Source organism: Micromys minutus (genome assembly GCF_963924665.1).
Source record: "Micromys minutus genome assembly, chromosome: X".
Lineage (NCBI taxonomy): Eukaryota > Metazoa > Chordata > Mammalia > Rodentia > Muridae > Micromys > Micromys minutus.
The window spans coordinates 27,981,635-28,000,885 of NC_137970.1; the positions used below are offsets into that span (position 1 = coordinate 27,981,635).

Here is a 19,251-nt window from a genome sequence, read left to right on the forward strand (position 1 = left end):
ATGTGGGTGCTTGGAATCAAACCGATGCCTCTATAAAAGCAGCAGGAGCCTTTAACTGCTGAGCCATCTCTGTCCCTCTCCTTCTCCCTTCCTTCCCTCCTCCCCTTCCCCCTCTGGGTTTATGAGAGATATTCTTTATCTTGGTTAAGAATTATTATCAGAATGGGCGTTAACTCTTGCCAAATGCCTTTTTGAACATCGGTTGTAGCCTTACATTCCTGGAATAAATACAGCTCAATTATGACGGATTTTTAAAGCATAGTTTTCTTCTAGAAGAGTGTCGTCTTGGTTGAATAAAAAGAGACGGTATATGACAGAATGTCATGTTAAGGATTTTGAGGGACTAAGAAAGTACATAAAGTCAGAGTACATGATAATTTAATTTGAAAAAGAGCAAATATATAAGAGCCTATCAGTGGAAAAGTATGTAGTGCATACAATTCTGTCTCAAGTACTTATACTTAAAGGTTCTTAATTAAAACGGAAACATTTCAATAGTCTGCAGGGTACTGTGCCTGCTTTTTACCTTCAGAAGAACAGAAGGACTCAAGGGTGGAACATTCTGCTCTTGTCCATCCCTGTGTCCTCTGAGAATATAATTTCAGGGAAGGATTAGTTCTGGCCTTGCAGATCTCACTTTTCTGAAAGTTAGTCTACCATCGGACTTCTCATTTTGTCTCCACTTGGAGCAGAGTAAGTTCAGCTCAATATGAGCAAGAGCAGCTGACTAAGCAAGTGACAAACCCAAAGGTAACCCCAAAGATAACCTAAGAGTTATTTGTGTGCCTGAGAGTGCAGAGAAGGGCGTATGCGCTAATGGGATGTGCTCTATGATGTGTCTGTCTGTGATCTCCATAAATCTAGGCCACTTTCTTGTCTACCTCTGCTCAGTGCATGTTCAGAAAAAAAAAAAAAAAAAACAGCATCTTAATCGTCTAAAATCACTGAAAAGCTGTTTAAAATTTCCCTGTAGTTTCTACAAAAATGTAAAGATAACATGCCATTCATATTGTCCATCCATCTTCCTCTTCATTTCTTCTTCTTAAAACCCTACTTGATCACAACAGTCATCCCTCTCTCTAAAAGTTCTTAGGCTTAGCCAGCATGGCCTTTGCCTCATTTCAAGTCTATATACCTTCTTCATTGGCATTGCTGCCTTACCATCCTTCCAACTGCAGAGGGACCAAGGGTTGTGTACTTCACTCTCTCACCCATTTACCAGATCTGTACAATGAAGTCCAAAATCAGGAAAAGGACAACATCCTTAGTATGGATTTTTAAAAATTCAATCTTGTTTTTGCTTGCCTATGGCACATGCAGAGAAAAAAAGGAAAGCTTTCAAGTTTCTGTATGCAGGCAAGCCTTTAATTTCTCCTCTGGTACACCTTCCACCTTGTTCCTCTCTACCTCCAATGACCATTACAAAACAGCTAATAAATAACAACGAGGTCAAAAGCATGGAGCCCCAGGTAATCCAGGACTTGGAAAGAAAGTCTGTGTATAATAGAGTGTTGGCCTTTTGGCAAAATTATGGTCACAATGAGTGCCATTTTTTTTTCTATTTGGCTGAATTCTCTTGAAGATGAAACTTCCCCTAAAAATATTAGGTTTTCAAGAAAAAAAAAGTACCAGAAGAACGAGGCACATTAAGTTGTCCTTTTGCTTCTCAAAGCTTGAGGGGTTTTAAAGGCTAGGATGTATCAAGGAGGTGGAGGGTCCTTGCCATGGGCAGTTTCTGTCCTGTCCCTCATCCTCTGCATACATCCCTACTCTCTAAACCCCAGAAGCCCCTATCCAGTAGAGTGATGAGTCTATTTTTAAAGATCAGACTTACTCCAGAGGAATAATGACTGCTCTTTTTCTCTACCCTGTGCCAATCAGTGACTCATCAACCATTTTCTAAATGACTATGTTTTTATTCCCGTTTCCTTCACAGTGCAATATTAGAGAAGATTAAATGCAGCCCCTCGCTGCCTCCCTCTGCTTGTCTGTGCCTTGTTTTTAGAGATGGCAATGTCCCCAAAATAGAAGTATTTCATTGAATACTGAGTATGTCCTGACAGTGAAATGCACTCTCTCTCTCTCTCTCTCTCTCTCTCTCTCTCTCTCTCTCTCTCTCTCTCTGTGTGTGTGTGTGTGTGTGTGTGTGTATGTGTGTGTGTATGTGTGTGTGTGTGTGTGTGAGTGAGTGAGAGAGAGAGAGAGAGAGAGAGAGAGAGAGAGATGAGAGACTGGGGAGAGAGAAAGGAAGGGAGGGAGGGGGAGGGGGATGGAGAGGGGGAGGGGTAGAGGGAGAGAGAGACAGAGAAGGAGAGAGAGAGATTGAGAGAGAGAGAGAGAGAGAGAGAGAGAGAGAGAGAGAGAGAGAGAGAGATTCTGTGTTAGAGAAACATCTATAGCAATTCCATTACTTCTTACCTTCTGTACATCTTCTGCCCCCATCAGAACTGTAAAATTATGTACAATGGGGCTTCCAGAATTCCTGCTTACCCTTTGGGAAACAAAACCAAAGGGATCACAGTGGCAGCAATGAACTTTTCTGGAGCAAGAAGTAAACTCCCACATAACTACTTCCAGAAGTCTTCAGACCTATGGTCTAAATGTGATGTCCATGAACATCAGCTGGGTCGCATGTAGTTGGGAGAAAGAATGACTAATTTGGAGTTAGACTAGAAACTGTGGTCCAAGACATCCATGTTCTATGTGTAATTCCTAAGCCTGTATGACATGACATTTTTTGTAAATCATCCCCAGATCATCTAAGGCCACAGTCATCTCAACAGCAGCAGAATCTCAATAATCACAATGATCATAATTATAATCACTACAATGGCTATCAATTCTCGAGTGCCAACTGTGAGCCAGGCATTGTGCCTAGTGTTTTGCCTCACTAAACCACATGGAAGTTTCCATCTCATTCTTAATAATTGCCACTCTACAATAGTGGAGAAAAGGGCATATTAAATCTCAGTTCATCCTAAAGTTGTCACCAGCATGACTCCACTTTTGACTCATGTGTTACTTCCCGCTTCACACATTATGTGTGGAGGTTTGGACCTCCTGGAGGGACTTCTCATCAGTAAATTGCTGCTCTCTACTCAAGGATCTCTGGGAGATTGGGCAGTGATTTGAGGCAGTGATTGAGTACAACTGTTACTTTCACCCATAACATATTCAGACAATATTGAGGGCTTAAGGTACATCAAAAGAAAAATAAAACAAAACAAAACACCCCATATATTGAAAGGAAAGATGTCAAACTACTGGAACACCTGAGGACTTAAATTTAGCTGCAGTGGGGCATTCTTAGTTCTGTCCTGGTTCCCTATATTTTTCAACTTCACTTCTCTCTTTGGAAATCCTGCCTTAGTCAAATTTCTTCCACCCCCATTTGCCCTGCTTTGGGAGTATCATTCACTTAGAGGTTATTCTCAGTCCAGGAAGAAGTGCCTCTCTTTCCCCAGCAGAATGGAGTATATCCAGAGACTAGAGCACCTCTACACATCCTCCTGGGTGCTATTCTGTCCACTTTCTCTAAAGACCTGCATTTTAGAAAGGGGAAGATACCTATCTTCAGCATGTCCAGCCATACTGGAGAAACATCTCATGCCCCCTCTTACATACATCATATGTATGTATGTATGTATGTATGTATGTATGTATGTATGTATGTATGTATGCATATATATATATATATATCCCCTTCAGGTTGCTTAGCCTAGGGTCTTTAGGAATAGGCTCTTTAGTGAACTATACAAAGTCCCAGTTAGGCATAGAAATGGCTCCTATAGGTGACTTTGGATTGCTTAGCTGGGGTTCTTTATCTACCTAACTTCTGACTTGGGGAGGGGTGATTTCATTTCTTCTGTTCTATATATCTTAATGCTTGGCTTACAGTATTTTAGGGGCTGAAATTCTTTCCCCATATTCTTTGTCCTACCAGACAGACCACCAATCATATTAAATCTAAGAGACTGACCACACCCCCATCACATTTATTATTAAGTCCTAGTGATACTCCCCCCTTTATTTCTAGAACAGTTTTCTTTTCTTTTTGTCCTTCTTTACCACCTTCACCATTGCTTCCACACTGGCTGCCCATCCATCCCATCAACCTTCTTAGCCACTTTCTACCACTGCCATTTCGATTCCTCCTCTGACAAAACTACAAGATTCAGGAGGGCAGGAATTTTGTCTATCTGTTTTGTCGTTGTATCCCTTGTATACAGCATACTGCTCAAAGGGTGGTGGGCTCTCAAAGATTAGACTCTGAAAGAATAATTCAGTGGTTGAAGCTAATTCACATACATTGGAGACTGGGAGATAAAGTCTCTAACACTGTCTTCCACATAGCAAAATTATCATGGAATACTAGTTAGAGAAATGAATATTTCTTTTGCTCAAGGCCATACAGTTAATTAGTGTTCATACTTATGTCTGCTTCCTTCAGTTAATTTTTTATCTTTTAAGTCCAGGCTTCACCCTAGACCAATTAAAGTAGAACTTGTAGGAATGACAGAGGGTCTAGATAACATTGTTTTTTTAAAGTCTTCTAAGTGATGATATGTAGCCAAGATTGAGAACCATATTAAATCATGCAATAGGGTCAAGGTAACAACACAGTCCTCTCATTCTACATCTAATAGACAAAGGACATTTGGGAAAAATTAAAGACATGTTTGGAAACAACAATGAAAGAAAAGGAACATGCTCTGGGTTGGGACCACACTACTGTAAGAACTAGCATGTGTTAATCTCCAAAAGTGAGCTCCAAAGTCAGAGAAATGGTTTCATAAGGTGGGTGTAGGCATTAGAATAAAATAAATAATGGAACTATGTTTGAGTCTAGTTACTAAAAAGCTATTGCTCAGTAACCTGCTTAGACCTCAGGAAAGTGATCCCAAGGATTTAAGAGGAGTTCTTTGTGTGCATCACTTAAAATGGGCGAGATTCCAGCTGTATTTATGAAAGGAGACCTTTTTGTACATTGAAGGATAAAAAGCTATCCGAGTACCTTTCCACTATAAAAACCAGCATGGCAGACAGCAGCCATATTTTGTGGTTCATTTCATTCTAGAATCACCAAGCCCTTTGGCCAAGGCCTGCTTATGGAACTGATGATTGCAAGAGAAGTGAGAAAAGAAAGGATGACTGGCTTGGCCCAGGAATGCTTTAAGTCAAGGGAAATCTCTAGAAAAAATGAAACACTTAGGTTTTCCAAGTTTGAGTCTCAGGTTCCACCCTTTAGATTGTATTCTAACCACGGGTCAATAATTTTATACAATTATAACCCTTTCCGATGAGAACTTTTTAAATACAATGGAGGACTTCTTAGACTATAAGGAAACACCAAAGTAAACTGCCACCTAGTAATCCAGAATTGGATTTTCTTTAGTCTGTTTGCAGTCTATATGGTAAATAGATATTGGTATTGCAGTGTACAATATTTAGGTTTTCCAAATGAATGCAGTGCCTAACTGAAGTTATGCTCCATCTTTCTGTGATCATACTTCTATTTATATAGAAAGGTCCAGGGGGACTTTGCAAAGGTATGAAAGTGGATAGACTAATCTGCCAATCACTTCTAAGCTTTGACTACTTGGTTAGTTGGCATATATGGGAGAACGAAACTGAAGGTTCCTACTGATTTCAGAACTTCACTAGAATGAAATGCTCCATTTTACAGGAGGAGAGCAAATCAAAGTATTAAAAAGCTCCTGGAATTGGTTCAAATGGGAACAACTTGGGTAGCTTTCTTAACATAGAGTTATCTCTGGCTATCTTCATTTTATACATGGTTTTGTCCTTTTAGTGTACACCTAATCTGCAATATGAATTTCAAGCACTTTAGCACTAAAAACAAAGGAATATAGAAGAATTTAGCTTGGATTAATATTTGATAGTATTAATTATAAATGTACTTTTAGAAGTCAAAGGGTTATTTAGTTCAATTTCTTCTTTCTAAGGTTTTGAAGATTTAAATATCAAGGTGTTACATTTGGAGACATATTATAATTGATTTTTGGTTAGAGAGTTTATAAATAAACAAAGCTCAGAGTTTCTACAGGTAAGAGACTGGTATGACATTTATTTCACCCCTGTTTTAGACTTGTTTTCTATTACTATAAATGAACTTTCTGAGGTGGGTACTTTATAAAGAAAATATTATTTTTGTATTTAGCAGTACTTGATACTGAATCTAGGTCCTTGCTAGGAAAGTACTCTGTCACTGAAAAATAATTTAAATAAAAATAAATGACAATAGTAGAAGACATATTTGATGTTATTTTAGTTATTTAGGACTCTAACAAATCCTAGTATAGTCTTTGCTGACAATAAATGAAAATATAAAATAGATTAAATCTTGATGCCATCTTCTAAATTTCACATTGTTCTTGAGGTACCAAGAGCATCCTAATATGGCCATAAGATCCAATTTAGACGATCATTATTACCCATGTTTGTGTAGCATCTTAAGTTGTAGTATAATATTAAAAATCTTCCTGTATCTTTCCTTAGTCAGTAAGTAATTGAGGGTCAAGCAAAATGCTTTAGGATTAGCAATGAGAACTGCAGGATATTATGGTTGTTAGAGCCATTACACCTACATTTATTAAAAATTGAGTGATACTGTGGAAATTTCTCAAATTTCTGTTAGCTGTAACCTGAGCAAGGAGGCTTTCTGATTGGTTGCTCAAATGAGGAAATGGAAGTTACGGTTTTTTTTTTTTTTGTTTTTTTTTTTTTTGTTTTTTTATTCAGAATGAAAAGCAGTGGTGTGTAATGATGTGGATGAAGCTTTCTCACTAGTAGAACCTAATGTGTGTGGGAGGTTTGGGGTGGGGTACAAAAAATTTCCTGAGGAATTTCTCTCAAAGCAATCAAGAGATATGAAGGAAGCAAGAGTGGGAGGAGAAGGAACTAAGCAAAGGCAGAGATCCTGAACAAACAATGGTTTGGTTTTTGTTTTGTTTTATTTTATTTATTTATTTATTCATTTGTTTATTTATTTATTTATTTATTTATTTATTTTTGATGTTTGTTTTTTGAGACAGGGTCTCTCTGTGTATCCCTGGCTGTTCTGGAACTCACTCTGTCAATCAGGCTGGCCTTGAACTCCCAGAGATCCACCTGCCTCTGCCTCCTGAGTACTTGGATTAAAGGTGTGTACCACCACGCCTGGACCAAACAAAAACTTTACTGTTGCTCTCTAGTTGGAAAAGAAGCTTTACAATCGTAAGTCCTTGCCCAAGTTTAGGTCTCAGAGACTTAGAGGGAGGGTCATTTACTTTTGTGCACTCAGGTCAACATATCCCCATACAGACACAGGCAGGCAGGCAGACAGACAGACAGACAGACAGACTCATACACACACAATTAAAAAATAATTTAAAAAAATTAAAGAGAGAGTTGTTTTCTACACCATAGAAGACATATAGAAAGAGGAGCTGGGATGCAGGCAGATGACCTGCTTTATAATTTATAGATGGGAAACCATGTCTCCTTTCATTTAATCCTACTTTGTTGATGCCTTTCACCCTCATGTATGGTCATGGACTGGCCTTTCCACCCCTGTCTGAACTCTTTTCTCCAAGGTGAAAAAAAATGAAAGAAAGAAAGAAAGAAAGAAAGAAAGAAAGAAAGAAAGAAAGAAAAAAAAAAGAGTGAAGCCGCAGACGGGATAACATTTGTGTTAGGAAAACAAACTTATGTCCAGAGGTCTCTCTAGCAAATTTCCATGTAGATGTCAGTGTCCAGAATTATGCCATCTGCATGGAGAGTAGGTTGCTGGGACCACTACCCTCATGGAACAAACTTGAAATTCTACTGCAAAAAACAATGAAGGTGGTGTGTATATGTATCTGTCACTGAAGCAAAATTATATGAAGCCTGTAGGTGTTGAAAAACAAAATCAGTATTTCTTCTTTCCACAGTAACTAAGGCAAAAGTAAGTGAATGATAAAAATATTTCTTAAAACTCAGGTCCGTTCTTTTTTCTTTCTCTGCTTCCCTGTCCTCCCTCTCTCCCTTCTTCCCTCCCTCTCTCCTTCCCTCCTCCTTCTCTTTCTTTCTTCCTCCTTCCTTCCTTCCTTCCTTCCCTCCCTCCCTCCCTCCCTCCCTCCCTCCTTCCTTCCTTCCTTCCTTCCTTCCTTCCTTCCTTCCTTCCTTCCTTCCTTCCCTTGTTTTGAATGGTGGCTTTCAAAGGGATATGGTCTTCCCAATGTTAACAGGAAGAAAATACTTTCAACACAGTTCAGAACAGATCAGGATGAGCTTGTGATGGAGGCATCTGCTTGCCATTTCTGTTTTTCAACAGAATTCCTGGATGATGGTTTCCTTTCATCCAGGCTGCCTGGTATGACATCTGTGTACTGGTAAGGGCATCAGATAATCAGTCTTAACTTTTCTTCTGGCAGTGTTTTTCTCAGTGTCGTTGTTACTATAAAAAGACTCCTAGGTGCCGTTGTGACTCATGAAGAGTCTTGTGTTTCTTTATGGAGAAACTGTCATTATTTTCAGACTCTTATTGAACCCATTATGAGACCATTGAGACAGGATGGGAAATAAAAAAGCCCTACTTTTTGTACTGGCTATTATTCCTGGATCTTTACAATTTTGAAGTGGAGAAAGAAAATAATTTAACAACATTCAACAAAAATAATTCAAGAGGTATGGCTGGTGGATTGTCTCACACTTAATCCCAGGAGTCTTGGAGTTCACTCATAAATATGAAAAGGGCCACCTAAATTTAAGTGACGTTTTTAGTTAAAAATCTCCTGCTGATAAAATCACCTTTCCCATCAAAGGTGATCTTGCTGTAGAATTGAAAAGCTTACCCTCTGGGAAAGAACCTCTTTACCATTAGTCCTGACTTTCTATTTACAACATTCTTTCTGTGAGTGGTTGCTCATGCTGGCTTTGAATTGATGTGTTGACCTTTTTGTGTTTTTCTGCCCTCCATTCATAAAATTGGCTGAACATTTTGGTTGTATTCACACCAACTCAAATATCTTAACTCCCAAAACGTTTACCTAATGCCAGTGATATCAGCTTTCAAGGACAAGACATAATTTCTGCAACTATATTTTAAATTTGCATCCCCCACTCTTGCTCTTTGTTTCTCTGTCTCCATCTCTCTCTCCCTGACCCTCTGTGTATACAAGTAGTGACTAGAAGACAACTTTTAACAATCAATTATCTCTTTCTGCCATGTTTGTCTTGGAGAAATTCAGATTGTCATGCTTGACAGCGAGTACCTTTAGCAGCTAAGCTATGTGGACATTGCAATTAGATTTTGAATCACATTAATTAATAGTATAATTTCCCCACAAAGTTTAAGACTCCTTCATTGATGCTGACTGGCTAGATAGTCTTTTGTTGTTATTTGTTTGTTAGAACCCATTGAATGGAATATCATATAATAGCACAGTGACTTTCCTGTGGTGATGTTAACTTCTTTTACACCCACATAACATACGTTATCCTCTGGTTTTCTTATTAGATTTACTAACAGTCCATTGTTGTACCATTAACATTTAATAGCCCAGGAAGAAGAACATATTATTATACAACTCTTGGCAAAACCGGCCCTGGTATAGAAAAGTCATTATGTTTCAGGAAGTTTTAGCTTTCTTACATCCTATTTCTTATCCTCAATGCAAGCTTCTTATTCTTCCCAGACCTCCTGATGTTGTAAAAGGAATAAAAGTAAAAGAGGGGCAAGTGGACCAGAAAGACATACAAATCAAGCAAAGTCACTTCCAGTGCCCGCACTTACATCAGTGATTAATCAAACTAATGGGGAGTTCTAATTCAGCGCTTTGCTACCCTTATGCCCTGTAATTGTGGTGTCTCTGGATCCAAAGGAGACACGTTGGGCTCTGCATGCCCAGGCGCATAGCTTTTAAATCTTCATAACTCTATAATTACTACAGTGCTTTCCTTCAAATCTGGCTCGATTTCACTTCCTTAATGAGTACCACAATGTTGATAAAGTTTGAAGTTTGCTGCCTCTGCTGTTCACAAGGACTCTATCCCAGACTGATGATGTGAGTGGCAGATTTTACACTTTCAAGTTTCTCTCCAAAAGAGCCAATTGATTTAAGAACCAACATTGTCACAGGCACTTTTTTTGGGTTAAGGCCAGAGCTGGGTGCTTTCTTCAGAGAAGGGGTACTTGCAGAGCAAGTTCTAAACAGTTAAAAGGGAGGGGCCCAGGAGGCTTGTGAACCCCTGGAGAATGGTCGTTTAGTTTTATTAGTGCCATGTGCTCTAGAGACTCTGGGTCATCTTACCCAATTGAAGACTTTCCTTATAGCAAATGTATTAAAAAAAATCTCCCACTTCCTTCTCATAAACTCAGCCCTCCAAAGAGTCAAACTTACAAGTCAGCTTCCAAAAGAAAGCAACCTATTTTCTCATGCTTGTTCTGTACTGCCTGGTTTTCCGATATTTTTTAAAGACTCATTGGAATTCCATTTAATAATTCTGTTAGGATTATATCTTCTCTTGTCACTGCTTGGAGGTTCTCCTCATTTCACTATGTGGTGATGCTTGTACTCTGATTTTGTCTTTGAGCATCTAAATTGGGAGAGCTAGCACTAAAGTCCCAGTGGCTTAGACTTCCTGCTCCAGTCTGTATCCCAGACAATGCTAATTGCTTTGGGATTCTGGATACTACTTAATTTCTATCTCTATTATAGCTTGTCTGCCTTGGCCCCACAATTCTTTGTTTACATGTCTGCCTACACTACTAGACTGCACTTTTTCAAGCAATGTTTGTGCTTTCTTTCCTTTTATATCCCTAGAACCTCACAGAAGTTCCCAACCACAATGAAAGTTTGCACCCAATCAATGGAAGCATCTGGCACAAGTCTGTTAAAAAGCAGAAGAAAGAATATGTGAATGAAACCCCATTGTCTTTCACTATCACCATTTGCTTTAAGTCTCTCGGTTAGGTTGAATCATGTATTCACAGTTCTGACTAAATCCAGACTTGGCATGTTTAAAATCATATTTAGTTGTAAAATGTGAGGCTAGGATTTTTGAAGATCAGAACTACCAGTGGAGACAATGAGTAATCAATGGTTCTGCATGGAAAGATAAAAAGGCTGCTTGAAAGAGTGTTTGGATTCAGTCTTTGGCATTTGAGGGAAACCATTTAATGTCATTTTTTTTACAGTGTTCTCTTGTCAGTAAAATGCTGAGAGAAACTCCTATATTTCAAATTTGATTGACTAAATGAGGCTCTTTGAGGAAGAAAAACATCAGTTAAAATAAAGAAAATTTTCAATAGCAGCATATTGTCTTTATCTCTGTTTCAAATTATGCTCTTGGTGATTATCTATCTATCTATCTATCTGTCTATCTATCTATCTATCATCTATCAATCTATCTATCTATCATTTATCTATCTATCTATCTATCTATCTATCTATCTATCTATCTAAGTATGTACCTTTGTGTGTATGTATGTATGTATGTATATCTATGTATCTATTTATGTATCTATCTCTATCTGTCTATCTATCTATACATCTGTAGATTTACTTATGCTTACAGGAGATTAATATTTTGATGTATAAATGACATATCTTCTTGGTGATTCATGATGAGCGGTTTACAAAGTCAAACTCACGGTTGCTGAACTAGGAAGATATTGCTGTGAAAGTTCTGGGCTTATAACTTGGCCTTCTGGTTTTCTCCCTCCACTCAATAAAGCTAAGGGGGAAAAGTAGTTCGTAATCTCAGAATCAACAGCTAACTGACATTTAATGTGGGGAAATATCTTGGGGAGCCCATGATGGTGCTTCCTCGTGTCTGATCCCTTTCCTTATGTTTGGTGGCTCTCTCATCTTTAGCTTTTATTTCCACTCATAGTGTCTTTTGTACTGAAAGTTTATTTGTAAGAGTAGTATAAGTATGGGCTGTGAACCCTCGGAATTTCTCTGCTTCAATATGAACAACTTGACTTTCTATTTTCCAAAAATAGCTGCCACTCCTGCCTTTCCTTACACCATTGTCAAATCTGTTTTTCTCCTTCCCCAAAATGCTGCCAGCATCACATTTTATGTACAAAGCATGTTCTTCTTTTGCTTCCAAATTGTGATATACTAATTATATAACTGGAATATATATTCCCTATTCATGAAACAGCTGAGACAACATAGGTTTGCATGGAATGCTCATAATTTTTCTTAATAAAGTTAGTGGAATTAAAAAAAATATTTATCAGCTTATTACTCAGTGGCATGGCTTTTAGGGGTAAGTTACATTTAGTAAGCTAGGAATAGGTTCAAATGAACGAATGGGTTAAGGGAGACTTCAGTGATTATACTAACATGGCTCATGCATCTCCTGACATGTCTTAGATAAAAAGAAAAACATTTTTCATCAATAATAATGCTGATGTGGTATAGATGATGGAGTAGTGAATCAGGACATTTTGGTAAAGAAGCTATGGGCATCTCTACTTTTGTGCTTGCTCCAGAGGGAATTTGGTGCTTTAGAAAACCTCCCTGTGGAAAACTGAGTGAAGTGATGGAGCATACTGATGCACACAGGGTATTTCATTTTGTCTGCAAAGCCATAAGGTTTATACTGAGCACACATTTGAGTTTATGTGGAAATTGTGCTAGTTTGGGTGTTGTGTGAATGACTGCCTGGGATTAGTTTTTTCTTTTTAAAATGCTTTTTTTCTTTTCATTTTGGTGATATCTCATAGGAAAGGGTATATGTGCATATGGATAGTGTGTGTGTGTGAGAGAGAGAGAGAGAGAGAGAGAGAGAGAGAGAGAGAGAGAGACAGAGAGACAGACAGAGACAGAGACAGAGACACACCAAGAGGGAGAAAGAGACAGAGCAGGCAAGATTATAGCTAAGCATTAAGAGATTACATTCAGATAACAATTTTCGCTTGGATTAAAAATAAACTTTTAAACTTTATTTATTTTGTTTGTGTGTGCACTCACTGTGGTGAGTGGATAAAGCTCAGAGGATAACTCTGTGGAGTCAGTCCTTGCCTTCTATTGTGTGGTATCCAATTCAGCTCTTTAGACATGGCGGTACCTTTACCCAATGAGCCCTTTCACTAGCTTTAACAGCCTTGACATTGTTAGAGGAAAACTTGTCAGGGGAAGCTCAGGGTAAATGCAATCCAGAATCTGAATAATATGCATCCTGGGTATATTGAAAACACAGGGTCCTTGATTATATTCCCCATCAAGATTACATGTAGTTGCTACATTTAAAATTTTTCAATATTATTATTCCATAAAATAGGTGCCAGCCAGGTGGGTGGCACATGCCTTTAGTCCCAGAATGTGGGAACTTGGGACATAGAGGCAAGCAGATCTGAGTTTGAGGCCAGGCTGGAGTTCATTCTAGAAAAGTCAGGGCTACACAGAGAAACCTTGTCTTGAAAAACAAAACAATCGAAACCAAACCAAACCAAACCAAACCAAACCAAACCAAACCAAACAAACAAAATCATCAAAAAAAAAAAAAAATGAGGCGCCCAAACTCAAACTGTGTATGTGTGTGTGTTGGGGTGGGCAAAGCATGCACCACACAGAAGGGGTTTGATGTGGAAAGGGAGGGAATGGTTGGTACTGAGAAACTCTCTTGAAGTTGCTCTCTGACAAATAACATATTAATGAACGTGATAATTTGTATTGGTTTTATCTTTGGTGACATTCAAAGAAGCTATCTCTCAGAAAGGTCACTGAGAGAAGAAAAAGGGAATGGAGGAACACTGAAAATCAAGAAGGTAAAAAATCAACACCGGAGTCTTTTATTTTTTAACTCAATGGCATGGAGTAGGAGTCCAGGATAGGACTTTTCTCTTGTTTAGTTGAATGGTTCTTTGATTCATTTCACCTGTGCTAGTCACTTTAGGCTAGATACTCAGATAACTAGCCAAAAGTTTAACTTATGCAGCCCTTATAATCTTCTTTCTCCCCTACCTTGTTCCCAGGCCCCTTAAGATCCCCTCTATTGATCTATGAAAGGAACTCACCAATAATCTCAAACTCGGCCCAAGTGAAAGTCACACAGTGCTGGGACACACAGGTGGGTGGCTCCCCTGACTCCCTGGTCAACGGGAGTTCTAGGTGGGGAACAGGCTGAAGGCAGTGTTCCATCCTCTGCCGTGAGCCTTGGTGAGTGGATGCCTTGCGTACTCCTCTACTATTCTTTACTCTTCAGGGTGGTCGGAGAAGTACGTTCTGCTTTGCCCACCTAGTAGACTCTTCAAAATTTTAAACATGTTGAAAGTGTCAAGCTACATTTTCAGTGACCTGTGATATAAAGCACACATACTGAGAAAGAGTTCCAAAGCAGTCTTTTTCTTTTACTTTCAATTAGGAAACAAAACCAAATTTAAAGTAAAGTTGTACGAACTATGAAGTGACTTGCAATCTGCCCTTTGCTTGGACTCGCTATTTTGGTTATTTTTCCTCATTGTTTATCACAGTCATTCCATTATTACTGTCATTGTCACCACCACCACAATTCTTGTTACCAAATCATTTATGAGGACCTTACATACATCATGAATCTTTACTTCCAAAACCCCAACTTGGATCTTTCTTTTGGAACAGGGATAGTTGAACAGAAATTTGTTCGTTGTTTTTAGGTAGAATAAGAGGGGCTCTGTTGAAGTCTTTGTGACCGAATTGTAGGCTGACTCAAAGTATGTCTGGTATGGATTCCTTTTCAAGGCAGGGGGCGCAGAGGATGGAACACTGCAGGTCTAGAAGACTTTATTGTTACCAAAAACCATATTTTTTTCCACGTTCCTTTTAGGTACATGAAATGAAGACAACATTGCTTAGATTTGCTTGTGACCTTGAGCTTTATTTATCTTATATATTTATTTCACAGTAAACATTGTGGAAGGATCAAAAAATTGTATTTTATTAACAGTTCCCAAAGGTTTTCTCGGTTTTCGGCTGCCACCATCTAGCCTGCAATTGAAAACTGTATGCCTCTTAAGAAATTATACCTTTTAGTTAACCAAGGGAAAACTTTCCATTCTTCTGTGAATCATCATCTCTCCCGTGGGGAACTTTAAAAACTCTGTGTTGGATTAACACAGTAGGGCGACAAGGAGGTAATCCGATTCATTTCACTTAATGTGCTATGAATTTTGCAAGTGACTTTCTGGGGGGTTTGCACACTAGTAATTTGGGTTTCAATCATGATGTTCTGTAGAAGGCAGCTCTCAAAGCAGACCAAAACAGGATGCCAGAAAAATGGTATAAACAGCCGTCTGGCCACTCTGGCCATGTGGGAATGCACCCTTGCTGCGTCACCCCTCCCAGCTGTCTTTGTGAACACAGCGCCTGGGGCAGATTTAAGGAGCTGCCCAGATTTTCCCCTCTAAGAACCCAAAGACTTGACAGAGCTCAAGTCTCAGAAGCGACTTGCTCCAACACGAATCAACAGCATCCCCAATACTTTCTCCCTTGAGCTGGCTACCAGCACCCCTACTCTCAACTTGAGGACTCCCCGCCCCCACCATGCACATCGCCTCAATTCTAACCTCTGAGACGTGTTGGAGAAAGTGCCGGCGGTGGAACGCACCAAGCGCGGTCCGGCCACCAGTGACTCCCAGCGGCCGCACAGGGCGCTGCGCCCCTCTCGCCCTGGCCTCCCCCGCCCAGAGTCCGCCCTGCCGCCCCCGCGCCGCCTCCTGAGCCAGGGCTGGAGGCGGATTCCTCTGTCCGGGTTTTCAGAGCGCCTTTCCGAAATCTCCTCCCCGCCCAGAAAGGGAGAGAGATCCCAGGCGCAATCGCTCCCCGGAGCGGCCGAGGGGCGCGCGGGGAGAGGCCTGCGCCGGGGTACTTTCAAACTGAGGCGCGCGCACACACTCACACCCACCCATCCACCCACCCACCTATACACACACGCGGACACGGACACATACACACACAATCACACACACACTTACTCACACACTCACACACACACACGCCCATTTATATAGGCGGCGGCAGTGGCCAGGGCGGCAGCAACGGGCTCAGGAGCGATGGAGCTGAGCCGGCTGACCCCGGTTGGGAGCAAGTGAGGAGGACCCAAGCACACCCCGAGATTTCTGTGCCCAGCGCTTGTCATCTTTTCCTAGACAGCCGGCTCCCGGAGGAGGACAGGTCAGACTAAGCGGTGAAGGAGAGGGTGGGCAAGAGGAGGAGGCCAGGTGAGCAGAGGAGCCCTCAGCGTCTCTGGACTGCCCGGATCGATCCTTCCCGGACTCCTGCCCTCTCCTTACTCAGGTGGGTGCGCCAGGTCCCTAGCTCACAAGGGACGCTCAGAGGAGAACGGAAAGTCGCGGCCCGGCTGCGCGGGATGCCTTTCGCCAAGCGGATCGTGGAGCCGCAGTGGCTTTGCCGGCAGCGGCGCCCGGCGCCCGGCCCAGATGAGGACACGAGTGGAGGCAGCGTTGAGCCGCCGCCGCCCCTTCAGCCGCCTGGCCGGCGGGAAGAGGCCGAAGCACCGGAGCCAGATGAGCCTCCTCGGGTGCCTCCTGCGCCTCTCCCACTGCTACCACCTCCTCCGCCGACTGTGCCGGCGCCGGCCGAGCAGGATCAGCAGCCACCCGGCGAAGCGCGCGAGGCCAGGGAGGAGAGCGTGGCGGGGGTCCCGGAGGCAGCATCGGCCACAGGCGAGGCGTCCGAGGCTGCAGCCGAGGCTGTGCTGCTCATGCTAGACCTGTGCGCGGTCAGCAACGCTGCGCTGGCCAGGGTCCTCCGGCAGCTTTCGGACGTGGCCCGGCACGCGTGCAGCCTCTTCCAGGAGCTCGAGAGCGACATCCAGCTTACTCACCGCCGCGTCTGGGCGCTGCAGGGCAAGCTCGGCAGCGTGCAGCGCGTCCTCAACACGTTGGACCCCAAGCAGGAGGCAGTGCGTGAGTACCAGCGCCGTCCATCCTCTAGGGTGCTTGGCTCCAGCGCCGCACCCTCTTACTGTCCCCACTCGCCACAATCCCAGCCCCGAGGCGCCGCGCCTGCTGCAACTTGCACCTCACTCTTGTCTTCCCTCTCCTCTTCTGCCTTGAGAGCCATCCAAGGTTGAGTAGCTTGGGTGGCTCCTGACCTATGCAGGGTTGCAGGTATGGAGGGCAGAAAGTTAAAAGGATGGCTTCTGAACTCATAGACGTCCCTGGCGTTGAGAAAGAGCAGATAGGCAGCATTTAGAGGGGCAGACAGGAGGTAGAGAAGGTCTGTCATTTACCACCAGGACAAACATGCCTTTTATGTCCTTGGGAAGAAGGGGTGGGGGTGTGCAACTACTGTAGCTTCCAGGAGTCTACCACCGGGTTGCACCTTTGGGGGCTTCAAAGTAGTGGGTGTCCTTTTAAGATATCTGTGGGAAACAAGGTGCTTTGTCACATTTGCTGTGGCCTCGGGTGCCTGGGACTTGTGCCTTTGGAAGGTGTGTGACCTAGAACAGCATCATTGGCTGGCTGCCTAGAATGAACTCCACTGTGCTCTACTGAGAAACCTGGGACTAGGAAAGGCCTTGATGAGGCACTGGAAGGAAGGAATGCCTGGACCTTGGGGAGATAAAGGGGATACCTGAGTGTCTTTTCTGCCCTGGGTTAGTTACCTAGGGCTCTTAATGAAGGCCTCTTTGGGCTATCTGTCTTCTGAGCATCCCACAGGCTCTTCTCCCTCTGTCTTAGTGCCTTGTTGAACAAATCCAGACTTAGGTGTGAGGTAGTTCAGCAAGGCAGGTTGCAGTGAGAAGGTGAGGAAGGAGATCTAGGAGACCCTTGAACATCTTTACTGCACATTGACCTCTTGTAGCAGAGTAGACCTCTATTAACTCTAAGGGGGCCTGCAGTCCTCCCCTACTGTTGCATGGCCTTCCAAACCTGGCACCCCAAGTCTGGTATTGGCAGACTCATTTAGACAATGACCCAGGCTGTGGACAAGTGTGCCGGTCCTTTGGTTCCTAGTTCAGCTAAGATGCTCTGGGGGAAGGTGATGTCAGCGGTTCTGACTTACATAAGAAGCCTTTTCTGTTGCTGCAGCAGCTGCTTTGGTGTGAGGTGGTCACTGAGTGAGCCAGACAGAGGAGCCTCAACAGCATACTTCTCAGGGGGATTTCCCTGTACCTCTGTTGGGCAGCTCGCTCAGCTTCTTGGCTTGGCCTGGCCTGCAGGCCTGGGCATTACTTTCCCTCACCCCTTCCTCCCTAGACGAACCCTTTGAACCCTGCCCCAGGAATTCACTGCTTTTCTACAATAACAATAATAATAAGCATAATGAATAAATGATGTGCCCGATCAGTTTTCGCCGCTATAAAAGACCTGGAGTTGGGTTAATGACTAGTTGTTTAAAAGGGCAATTCTGGGGATGACTTCTGGAAAGAATTAGGGTTGCCCTAGGCCAAGTCGTATTTTACTTTGGGGACTGGAAATGAGCCTTTAATTCTGCCTCCCTTTTACCCCAAACCACCCAGCAGGGACAGGCCCTTCACTTTCAACAGCTCTGATACTTGGGTAGTTCTGTTGGGGGGTGGAGGGAATGGTGACTTCAAAAGAACTGGAGGGAAGTTCTGCAGACAGGTGAATGGTGCACACATTTTCCACATGCACATGTGACACAGACCTTCTTAAAAATTCACACTGCCTAAGTGGAATGTGTTCTCCTCACTACCCTCTGTATTAGTGGTGCCAGTAGGTGGTTACAAACCTTGAATTTTATAGCCCGTTCAAGTCATTTTCACTATCAGAGTATAAATGAATGTGAGAGAGTGGGACCATTATTAGTGTGTTGGTGCAGTTGATGAACATATACTCTACTAATGTGTATTTATATGTGAAGAAATAAAGATGGGACCATAGAAAAGGTCTTAAAATAGATTGTTTAAAGTACTTTCTTCTAAAATGTTTTTTATTAGTTATCATTATTATTATTCTGGGTGTGCATGCAGCGGGTAGGGCACATGGAAGTCAGAGGACAACTTTGTGGAGTCATCTCCTAACACTGTGTAGGTTCCAATGATGGGACTCAGGTTAGCTAAGCTTACTCCTCGAGTCTTTACCCACTGAACCATCTCACTAGTCCTCCTCTTAATTTTTTTTTTCTAAAATGTCTCAATGCTTGGTACCCCGATTTCTCTCTCCTCTTAGCCATTTAGATGTAGGATGGTACTGCACTGTCTTTGCTTGGCGTCATAACCTTCAGGAATAAAGGCACACTATTTTGCATCTTAGCTTGACTTTCCCAGAATTCAGAGCCTCAG

General features: G+C 42.1%; 1 protein-coding gene across 2 annotated transcripts in view; it reads left to right on the forward strand.

Annotated features, from left to right (window-relative positions):
* Positions 1-16,347: 16,347 nt before the first annotated feature.
* Positions 16,348-19,251, forward strand: part of NHS (NHS actin remodeling regulator) — a gene marked incomplete at both ends in the record, with an annotated part of 312,748 nt that continues 309,844 nt past the window's right edge. For both annotated transcript variants that reach the window (XM_080910762.1, XM_080910763.1), the window contains one exon: positions 16,348-16,906. In XM_080910762.1, coding sequence (XP_080766888.1) covers positions 16,348-16,906 — 559 coding nt within the window. The remainder of the gene's footprint in view (positions 16,907-19,251) is intronic.